The sequence below is a fragment of the Protopterus annectens genome, chromosome 9.part0 (genome assembly GCF_019279795.1).
Source record: "Protopterus annectens isolate FY-2018-M chromosome 9.part0, PAN1.0, whole genome shotgun sequence".
Classification (NCBI taxonomy): domain Eukaryota; kingdom Metazoa; phylum Chordata; order Ceratodontiformes; family Protopteridae; genus Protopterus; species Protopterus annectens.
In genome coordinates this window covers 865662440-865674572 of record NC_056743.1, presented here as the reverse complement: position 1 = coordinate 865674572, position 12133 = coordinate 865662440, and the positions used below count along the sequence as shown (strand labels likewise).

Sequence of the window (12133 nt, the reverse complement as noted above, 5' to 3'; positions counted from 1 at the left end):
TATGTACTAAACCTCAGGACAAGGCTCTGGGAACTCACAGGCTTGGCCCAGGAGAACTTGGCAGAAGCCCAACAGCAGAAAAAGGTCTGATATATCAGGAATGCTCAAGCTAAAAAGCATGCTGTGGGGCAGCAGGTTATGGTTCTCATTCTGTCAGACAAAACAAGCTGCAGGCAGCTTGGGCGGGACCCTTCAAAGTGGTAAAGAAGGTCAGTGATGTTAACTACATGGTAGAACTGCTAGGCAGGAGGCAGGGGCACAGACTGTAACATGTTAACATGATGAAACCTTACCATAATAGGAAGGCCCTTGTGCTAAGTGTTTGCAGTAGGAGGCAGGAGGATTCTGAGGGGGATCTATAGCTATGGGGAGCCAGCCAGCTATTTCCCAAATTACTATGGTGGAGCCTAGGGTTGTAGGAATATCATACGACAGTGCAACACCAGAGTGGGGTTAGCAATGACAACGCAGATGGGCTGTCAAGACAGGGTATGGGGTAATGTATTCCCAGATAGGCTCGTCCCTCTCAAGCAACATTTTTCAAGGGTCACTTGAAAAACTAGCTTCAGTCTTCAAGGGGGGAAGAAGTGTGACAAAGGAAGATACTACACAAAACCTCGACTCCTCAAACGAAAAACTGATAAAAAGTGAACGGAAACAATAAAAGCCGGCAACTTTTAGAAAATAAAATTACTTAATAATTCTTCAAGTAAAACTGTTTAATGTTTCGCTTTCGGCTAGGAAATAACCAGCCTTCTTCAGACAAAACAGTTATAAACAGCAAACAAGTTCATTTTATAATTAATTGAGCATTTTTCATTGAACATCCCAATTAAAGATTTAAAGACACATTATATCAACATAAAGTAAGTGAAAAAAACACAATAAAAACAATAAAGAATAAGCAACCAAACACCATACTACATTAATAAATTATCCTAATTTAAAATACCTTGTTCTAATAAGAACAAACCTATTAAAATAAACTAATTTCTGTTATATATATATATAAATGAATGTAAAATTTATCCTATTCAAATCAGTATATTAATATAATTTGTTATGCAGCATTCGGTACAAGTAAATACCCAACTTTACATTATGTTAAACATAATGACAAGCGCAATATTTGATTATGTCAACACATCACACCTCAATAATTTAACTATACTGTGAATATCATTAAATAACCCAATCAGAAAATGTAATATTTAATGTGTAAAATATCACAAATCCGACCAACTCTATGTCCCAAAAGTGTGAATGGCAGATAAACCAAATAAGTCAAATAAAAACAAATAAATACATATCATCTTTTCAGTGACAGCAGTTTAAGGATGCATTTAATAGGAAGATACTGCCAGCACCGCTCTCTGGAATTTTGTAAATAATTGTATGTCATTTGTGAATATCAGCATGATGTATATAAGATGCTTGTGTTACAAATGTAGTAGAACTGTATGCCATGTATATATCAAACTGCTTGAAGGTATTTGCAAAGTACTGTTTGAAATGTAACCACAGTGTACCCTACTGGAAAAGAGCAGAAATGTGCATGCCCTATTGTAACTGTTTAATTGTATATATTTTAACAGTGGAAACTGGGATACAAGAGGTTAACCTCAGTCTAGTAAATTTTAGAAAAATAGCTGAAGTTAAATTACTTTATGGTTATGCAATAAAAGATGATATATTTCAGTTTCAATGCAGCAAGGGGACACAATGTTTAAAACTAGGGAACTTTCTGTATTGTCTTGGAAGTGTTTTATTGTTTTATGACTTCCAGCATCTGCCAACAATCTCAGGAAAAGCCCTTCTCTGTGTATTTTTACAGGTAGATGCTAAATGCTACCATCTGCCATCAATGGTTGTTTTGGGCCTGGGGACTAGAAGTCAGATGACAAGAAATTGTCATTCTGCAAGCTGTCCCAGCAGTAATATTTAAGATATTAATTTGAGAGATCTCTTAGAGAGCACATCATAATGTACTCTGTCTTGCACCTGATGATAACAACTAGAAGATCCATTCACCACATTTGCCTTGCTCTGTAAGTAAGTTTCTAGGGAACTGTAAAATTCTCTTAGACACGGTCAGGAATATAGTGAAGCTTAGTTTAGATATTTTCCTTTATTTTTTGAGACTGTCCTGCAATGTTGTTGTAAATATTTCCTGTGATTTTCATATCTGATGTCACTATGAATATATATTTAATATTGTCTTGTTCTTTTGTTATTTATTATTAAATATACTTAAACTTTCATTGTGACTTATTTGTGTAGAGATATTTAAGTTCTGAGAGCACTTGCATATTTATTTGGTGACACTGTGTAGGCCATTCCTGTTAGCCTTGCTCTTGGTCGAACTACCATTTGTATTAATAGTAACATTACACAGTAAGTTTGGGCACCCTTTGTTAAGGGCCTTAAAGTAGCTGATAAGCAGTTGGCTGGTGGCAGTGATAACTACCTTATAGTGTGGGCAAAAGGGGGCATAGCTAGTAAACCTGTGCTAGCCTTTCCCAGGTGTGTGTGTGTGTGTGTGTGTGTGTATGGGTGTTTGGGTGTGTGGGTGTGTCTGTAAATCAAACCTCAAAGAGTATGTGTGTCAGTTACTTGGGAAGGGACACGAAGTACTGGTTGGACAGAGAGGGTGCTGGAGGTCTTGGCTTGGCCACTCAGCTGAGATCTCAACTCTATAGCTGTGCCAGTAAGTCTTATTGGGGATCTGGAGAAAGAGGGAAAAACCAGCCCTGAACTGACTGTGGTCTCTATGTGCTCTTTAGAGAAATTGCACTTGATACAGAGCTGCATCTGGAAATACTGTATATGTTCCTGCCATCCTTCCAGTGTACGTCCGCCACTGTTGCCAGTGGTGAGGACTGAGGCTCCTTGATTACTGGTCCAGTGGTGGGTCATCACAGCTCTTATAAACATAGAAAATTAACAGAATAACATGTTATGCATAAGCATTATTGTTTTTTGAATGGCTTGAAGTCTATAACTCAAATGTCTGCCATTATTTCTTTACTCAAATCCTTAATGATTTGCCAGTGATTTGCCAGAAAGCCACAATTTTATGAGAAACAGACAAACGCTATAGCTAGGCATGGTGAAGAGAGAAGCCTCTCTTGGAATGTGTTAGGAGTGCAATCAGCACAGTAGTTGAGGTTCTTATAATTCCCTGCAAGCAATATCAGCAATGATTTAAGCAGCTAGAAGCATGAAATATGGCTGCTTAAATGCAAAGCCAATGTAATGCTATGTGCTAGGGCTATAGCAAAGAGAGTGTGTAGTTGGTTTCTACAGTTTATCACAGAGGTTTAACACAACACAGCAAAAGAGCTGTAATAGCTGGGTGCCTAGTGTCATGAAGGGAGGAATATTTTACTAGCAGTGAATTATAGCAAAGTGGCACTCTGTTAATGGCTCTATGCTTATTATTTGGTCCAAATGGGGCATCGACCTGCCCAACTACAGCTCTGCTTAGTATTATCACAATATGTCCACATCATTCAAAATTCCCAGCACAGGATGACTGTTATCATGTGGTATCATAGACATCAGATTTGGTTTTGGACAATCCTGGTGTTTTGTTCTATGGATTTAGGCATTCCTTATCACACTGACCACAACATTGCATCCTTTCACATCTGTGAGCAACCGTTTGGCAGGGAGTAAACAAAACTGCATCACTGTACTGGGCCTGGAAAAATGTTACCTCCTACCAAATATTACATACCTTTGGGTTAAGAGATGTTACCTCTTACCAAATATTATATACCTTTGGGTGAAGAAATGTTACCTTTTATCAAATATAACATTATTTTGAGTGATTGCAAAAGGAAAGGGATGGAGAAAATAAAGTAGTCCAAAGTAAGGGAAAGGGGTAAAGAGAAACAGAAATCTTGTGAAGCATTTGCATACAGCTCTTTACTGCATATTGCAAGACCATGGAGTTTGTTTAAAAAGGGTGGTTGAACTAATATCACATACCATACAGTGGTACAGTCAGATATGAGCTCTGACACTTTTTCTAGTGGTTGCCATATCAGGCATAACTGTCATTATCAGATGTTCCTCTTCCTAACAGAATCCATATTTGTTATTTTTCCCCCAGGCTTACTTCCTCTCCATTGCTACTTATTCAAGAAAGGCTCACTCTGAGAGAAGGGTTGCCAGAATCTCCTCAGAGAAGATGTTGAACTTCATGCCTTGTAGAAATTACTTTTTAAGTTTAACTGAATAAATAGAGATGGTTCTCAGACCTTTTTGTTTAAACAGTGAAATATCTAGCCAGAAGGTGTCTTTCTGTCCATAAAAAATGCCAAGAATTCATCAAATTATAACTGCCATTGGATATTTAACTTTCACCTGGACCGCAACAAAATCACAGAGGTGGAACATCAGAGTAATATCACATTTGAGTGATGGTATCTCAGGAGTGTGGTATCCTCTCTTCCCAGCTGCATGTTTCACTCTGGTATTACTCTGAGTTTAACATTAATCTAGGCATCTGGTGTTGGGATAAAATGCATATTCTTCTAATGTCTGAGCTTCTTCCTCCATCTCTGAGTGCCTTAGTTGCTCCTTTCTAGGTGATCCTAATTGCATCTTTTTCTGGGCAGACCATCTGACGTCTTGTAGCTGCTCACTACTACAGCCATGATTGAAAACTTAGGGAGCTATAAAAAGATTCAGAGCCATCATGTCATGGTGGCTAGTCAGTGTCATTAGCAGTGGAAAGCAATGTACAATGATGCCCACCTGAGTGTCACATGCACCTGCATGAGTGCGTGTCACTGGCTGCTTGTCTTCTGAAAGTGTTTATTCTTAACTTTATTTTCACACAAGCATGCTTTAAAATCATGGACAAACTGCTGAGCTTCTTACCTGCTGTTACCAGATTGCTTTTTACAGTCCCCTATTCACATGCTCCTTGTCGTCATGAAAGTGAAAGTGATAGACTGGTTGATGACATCTGTACTTCATACGCACGTTAGTAGTGATTTGTTAACTTTTATCTGCATGATAAGTCATTTAGAAGTCCCTTAATAGCACTGCCCAATTATCACTATTAATAATCATTATTAATTATTATTATTAATTATTATTATTAATTATCATTATTACTACAGGATATGTACCCAAAGAGTGGCTTACAGCAACAGTGGTCCCTCTCCACAAAGGTGGTACCTCAACGGATCCTGGAAACTATCGCCCCAAAAGTCTGACTAGCTTGGTCTGCAAAGCTATGGAAAGGATCATCATGGACCTCATAAATATATTGGGGACCTACAGACACTGGATCCTACCCAGTTCAGCTTTGTTAAGGGCAGAGCCTGCCTCTTAAACCTGGTCGATTTCTTTGAAACAGTCACCAAGGCCATTGACGAGGGGAAGGTGGTCCACACAGCCTACCTGGACCTCGCAAAAGCCTTCGATACAATACCCCACTCGGGCATTATAGATAAGCTCACCAGCATAAATATAAACCCCTATGTCACTAGATGGGTTGCAAACTGGCTCAAGGACAGAACCCACATGGTTAGAATTGCTGGTGCCATGTCAGACTCCAAACCAGTTACAAGTGGCGTCCCACAAGGCTCAGTCCTGGGACCTCTCTTGTTCGGTATATATTTCTCGGAGGTACAGGCCAACACAGAAGGACTGTGGCTGACCAAGTTCGCAGATGACTGCAAACTGGGCGCCATAATCGACTCTCCAGCTGACACAAGCATCCTCCAAAAGGGCCTTATAGAAACAGACAACTGGTGCCAGAGCCATGGCCTCAAGCTAAACGCCAAAGAGTATGTAGTCATCCCCTTTGGCAAAAACAAGTGCCCACAAATTACCACATAGGTGGTAATCCATTAAGTAAAGAAGAAGTAATTAGGGACCTGGGGACCCAAGTTGATAGCAATCTCTCATTTGACAACCACGTGGCCTAAGTGGTTAGAAAAACATTTTATATAGCCCACCTATTCATGAAGGGATTCACACCTAGATCAGGGGAGGTCATCGTGCCTCTTTACTCATCCCTCATCAGGCCCATAATTGAGTACAATGCCCCTTTTGGGATGTACCTTACCAGACACCTGCAGCAACTGGAAAGACCCCAAAAGTACCTCACCAAGAGGATCAAAGGGCTCAAACAGATGCCATGTGCTGCCCGGTTAAAGAAACTCCAGCTCTACTCAGTGGCATACCGCCTGCTCAGAGGTGATTTGTGCCTGACATATAAAGCCATGTCCAACCCAGAATTAATGGACATGCTGCACCTCAGAAAATCCAAATCCCATCGAGCTACACGCTCGAGAGACTTGAACCTCAGCACTGAAATAAATAGGACATGCTGGAGGGACAGATTCATAACCCAGAGGCGCCCTTCACTCTGGAATAAAATCCCAGTCCAGGTTAGGCGGAGTCCCTCATTGACTCTCTTCAAGAGGAATCTTGATGAGTGGATGGGAGATCTTAGGTTTACCCTGGGTATCACTTCTGTGTCACTGTTAGACAGAGGCACAGTATACTAACCTCGAAAAAGGGCATAGCAAAATTAATTTAAAATGGGTGGCGAAAGCCAAACACACTCTGGCTAGGCTTATAAATGCCCTAGGGCAGATAGCCTAGTATGAACCTATGAACCAGTTAGCAAACAGCTGGGGACATTTTACCCAGGCTGCAGAGCTGCAAATGGAGAAACCTGAAAACGCCATCTGGTCATAATGTATTCGCTTTGTTGTGCATATGTGCATGTCTACAAAATTATTATGGCTAGCTTACCAGTGCGGTTATTGAATCTTTGTCCAGATTAATGCTGACTTGGATGTTGAAATGTGTACAGGTTGTCAAAGGGTAAGTTAGAAACAAAAGAATGGAGCGGTCAATGGCATGCCTCCTATGTGTGCGGGAGTGAACACTGGTTACAGCTTAGTGTACAGTGACTCAGCAAAGAGCAGAGGTAACAAAGGAAGTGGATAAGATGAAGATGTCATTCATGTATGCCTTGTTTTCTTTTAAAAGTTACCAAAACTTGAATATTGAATTAGTGAGGTTACACTCAAAAATTGGTCCTGAACATGGTTATTATTTCTAAGTCCCTTTGCATGCAGGTTTGTAAATCCCATGCCATGACTATGCTTGTTACTAAGTTTTATGGCACTGTATTCTGATAAGTCCTATGGTTCTGTATGCTGGTATGTATGTATCATGGTTCCGTATACTGGTCAGTAAGTCTGATGCCTCTGTATGGTGGTAATTCCCAAGGCTCTGTATACTGGCCACTAAGTCTCATTGTTCTGTGATAATCCACATGGCTCAGTATGCTGGTCCTTAAGTCCCATGACTCTGTAAATTGGTCAGTAAGTCTCATGGCTACTCTGTAAGTCCAATGATTCTATATCCTGGTCAGTATGTCCCACGGCTCTGTATGCCTGGTCATTATGTCCTGTGGCTCTTTATGCTGGTCAGTAGGCCTCATGGCTCTGTTTGCCAGTCGCTAGTCTAGTCATTAGTTACAGACAGTCAAAAAAAGATTGTGTGAACATTAAGGTAAAAAGACAAGAAGGAACACCAAATATGGCAAATATGAACATGAATTCTACAAAAAATGTTACACATCTTCAAAAAATATGCTAAAAAAATATAAGGATCATTACATATTTTGGTCTGGCCAAAGTTATAGGCGATGATTCTAAGTTTGGCAGACAGTGTGCTGCAATGTGTAGGTATTCATTATTTTATTTGACAACTTTCAAAAGAAGTAACGTGCTTTTTTCTTTCATTTCTAGTTTTTCAAGACATGTGGAAGGTCACTCCTGCATCTATCCATCTCAGTGTCATCCTGTTCTCGGCAGTACAGATTGTATTCGCTCTTGTGGCTACAGTGTTTTCCATGTATAATACTTTTGGTAAACCATTTGAGACTCTACATGGACCGACTGGACTTTATCTTTGGAATGCAATTTCATGTGAGTATTACTTTGAATATGGGTCTTCTTAGTACCACATGACATCCACACACTTCTCAACTGTTCAGATTTTCACAGAATGTCCAGATTTTTGACTCATATTTTTAGTCTGCTCCTCATAATTTTTTTTTTTTTTTTTTTTTTGGCAAATCATTGTGGATTGAAGTCACTAAATAATGGAATATGTTTGATTTTCAGCCTTCATATTCTTCAGAAAATGCAACCAACCATCTGAGTTTTTAAGAGCAATATTTAAAATCATTCCCCCATTATTTTTGGCTTTGTCTAGATTTCTTGTACTCAGAGGTTGAGAGTTAAGGATGTACAAAGTACTCTACCAAGCTCATTAGCTTCTAAAGATGTATACACGTCACTCATATTAAAAAGCTATTTATAAAAACTATGTAAAACTTATACAAGTGTGATATATATATATATATATATATATATATATATATATATATATATATGCACATATATATATATATGCACCTACTGAAGTTAATCTAAACTTCAGTAGATCAACACTAAAATCATTGATTGCAAAAAATAAAAGAAAAAAAATCATCACCCTAAAGTGCATACTCTGACGCACAACCACGAACCATGCAAAAGAAATCTAGTATTTTTTGTAGGGGGGCAAGCACCCCTGCCCTCCCATGCTAATTATATATAATAACTTTGAGATCATGCAGTCCCTAGGGAAGGGACATATTCCCCAACCCCATGGATTGTCAATCTCACATACATGTCAACCAAAGTGTGCCAACAAAACAGATGTCAGCATTTTGAAGTTTTGTTTATTGTAAGCACTGTAGTATATCATGCATTAAGTTACACGGATCACTGTAAATTAGCCTTGACAATATACTCTGCATATCATGGGCAATTTACATCATACTTTTCATATTTAAGAACAAATTCTTTTCAGTCCACAGAATCCATATACTCATCTGGTTTCTTCAATAGTCTACCATATATTCATAGGTTCATAGGTTCATAGGTTTATACTAGGCTATCTGCCCTAAGGCATTTATAAGCCTAGCCCAAAGTTTTGTGGCTTACGCCACCCCTTATATGAAAAAATACTGTGCCCATTAGTTTGTTGTGCCTCTGTCCAGCAGTGACACAGAGATGATTCCCGGGGTAAACCTACGATCTCCCATCCACAGGTCAAGATTTCTCTTGAACAGAGCAAGCGAGGTGCTCTGCCTCACATGGACCGGAATTTTATTCCACAGCATAGGAAGTCTATGAGTGATAAATCTATCCCTCCAGCACGTCCTATTTATATCCGTGCTAAGGTTTAAGTCGCTTGCTCTAGTGGTTTTGGTGGATTTGGATTTTTTGAGGTGGAGCATGTCCATCAATTCCGGGTTGGACATGGCCCTGTATGTCAGGCACATGTCACCTCTGAGCAGACAGTGTGCGACTGAATAGAGCTGGAGTTTCTTCAATCTGGCAGCATATGACAGATTTTGGAGTCCCTTTATCCTTTTGGTGAGGAACTTTTGGGGTCTCTCCATTTGCTGCAGATGTCGGGTGAGATACATCCCGAATGGGGCATTGTACTCGATCATTGGTCTGATAAGTGAAGAGTACAGGGGAACAATGACCTCACTAGATCTGGATGTGAATCCCTTCATGATCAGGTGGGCAATGTAGAAGGTCTTTCTAACCACTTTAGCAACGTGAGTGTCAAAAGAAAGACCACTGTCAACCTGGGTCCCCAGGTCCCTGATAACCTCTTCTGTGCTTAGTGGATTGCCGCCTATATGGTAGCTTGGGGTTACCTTGTTTTTCCCGAAGGGTATGACTATACATTTTTTGGCGTTTAACTTCAGGCCATGGCTCTGGCACCAGCTATCTGTTTCCGTGAGTCCCTTCTGAAGGATATCCGTGTCCGATGCACTTTCCACTATGGCGCCCAGTTTGCAGTCGTCTGCAAACTTTGTCAGCCAAAGTCCTCCCATCTTGGCCTGTACTTCTGAGAAGTAGATGCCGAACAATAGGGGGCCAAGGACCAAGCCCTGTGGGACACCACTTATGACCGACTTGGAGTCTGACATAGCGCCAGCAACTCTAACCCTGTGGGTTCTGTCCTTAAGCCAGTTTGCAACCCAACTTGTGACATATGGGTTTACATTTAAGCTGGTAAGTTTTTCTACAATACCCGAGTGGGGTATTGTGTCGAAAGCCTTTGCAAGATCAAGGTAGGCTGTATGGACTGCCTTTCCCTCATCAATGGCCTTGGTGACTGTTTCGAAGAAGTCGACCAAGTTCAAAAGGCATGATCTGCCCTTGACGAAGCCAAACTGGGTCGGGTCCAATGTCTGCAAGTCCCCTATATCTTTGTTTATGAGCTCCATTACGATCCTCTCCATAGCTTTGCAGACTAGACTTGTTAAGCTTATGGGGCAGTAATTACCAGGGTCCGTAGAGGCACCGCCTTTGTGGAGTGGGACCACAGTTGCCGTACGCCACTCCTTGGGCACGTATCCTGTGGTAAGGCTGAGATTAAACAGCTGCCTTATGTGCGGGTTTAATTCCTCATTTAGCTCGTGTAGCACACAGCCGGGACACCATCCGGTCCCATTGATGCTGTGTTTTTAGCTTTAGAGAGAGCAGCTTTCACCTGCGCATTTGAGATGTCTGGGAGGCTACACTCCGCTGGGATAATTATCTCTCCTTTTGGGGGGGAGAGGGGGGTGAAGTTTGCACTGAACCTGTCTGCCAGTATGTTGGCAATGTCTGTGGGTTCAGTGATTTTTGTATCATTTTGGACTAATTCTGAGCATATCTGGGAGTTTCCACCCAGGTTCCTAACATAGCTGAAAAAGGCCTTATGATTGTCCTTTGAATCCATGGCAATTTTTCTCTCAAAATTGGCCTTAGTTGATTTTATGAGTGCTCGTATTTTTTTACTAATAATGATCAGGGGTGACTTCCCTTTTATGGATTTTGTTCTATCATGTAATAGCTTTCTTCTCTTATTGTAAAGTTTGTTAATGGCTGGGGTCCACCAGACTGGACGCTTGCCCTTTGTGGAAAGAGTCTTGGTTTTATTTGGGATTGCCTGATCCATGCAGTCCTGGAGGTGTTCATAGAAGGCATTTGTAAGGGCTTCCGCAGCTTGGGTTGTGGTTTCCACTGGCTCAGGGGCCTTGAAGGAAACCACACCAGTCTTGAGTAGTGTGAAGTTTGCTTTAGAGAAGTTCTTCACTGTGGTCTTTTTTGTTTGGGGTGGGGCGGATGTGGATTTCCAGTGAGATTAGTTTATAATCAGATCTCACCAATGAGGGATATACTTCGGTGTGGAGCATTTTGTCCCCATGTTTGTGATAATGAGATCTAGTATATTTTCTCCTCTCATGGGAACAGTGACTAGCTGTTCCATGGCATTTGAATTTATGAACTCCAGGAACCATTGGGCTAGAAAGTTAGGGCTTGAGTAATGTTCCCAGTCTATATTCGGTAGTTGAAGTCACCCAATATGATGGTGTTTGGAGATACATTTATACCCTCCAGTGTCTTCAGGAAGGCTGTGTGGGGTTCCTGAGTTTGAGAGGGTGGCCTGTAGCATGCTACAATTTGTAGAGCAGTTTTGCCTATGGTTAGTTGCACCTGGATGGTTTCCGAAGCTTCGTGCGTTGCCACCAACCTGGAGGTGTGGGTATCCTTTATGAATATGGATACACCCCCTCCTTTTGTGGTGTGGTCCGGGTTTTGGGGCCGGAACACATGATATGAGGTAAAACCTAATAGTGCCGGGGTGCTGTCAGGAGCCTTGAACGAAGTTTCAGTTACAGCACAGACATCGATGTTCTCCATACTGAGAAGGGCCTCGAGTGCATGCATTTTGAGATTTAGACTTCTGGCATTGAGCAACATTACCCCCAGTTTCTTCCCATTTTTGTTTTCTAGGGTGGTAGGTTTAGAATTTGAGCCTTGCCTAAAAAAGGCACTATGGGGGTGGCAAGAGCCTTAGCCAATATCCGGAATCCCAGGGGTGACAGGTGCAAGCCGTCCCTTGAAGCAGCGTGGCTTGTCAAGCATGTCATCCCAGGCAGACAGACACTGGATCCCCTTTGAATGACACCAGACATTAAGCCAATTGTTAAAGCTGATCATCTTGTCTCTATATTGTGGCATCATTCTTGGTG

The 12133-nt window shown here is 41.1% G+C and overlaps 1 protein-coding gene across 1 annotated transcript in view; it reads left to right on the top strand.

The window, feature by feature from the left end:
• Window positions 1–12133, top strand: part of LOC122811619 (clarin-1-like) — a 94246-nt gene that overhangs the window by 49552 nt on the left and 32561 nt on the right. Inside the window, exon 2 of the mRNA XM_044083588.1 lies at window positions 7791–7970. Coding sequence (XP_043939523.1) covers window positions 7791–7970 — 180 coding nt within the window. The remainder of the gene's footprint in view (window positions 1–7790; window positions 7971–12133) is intronic.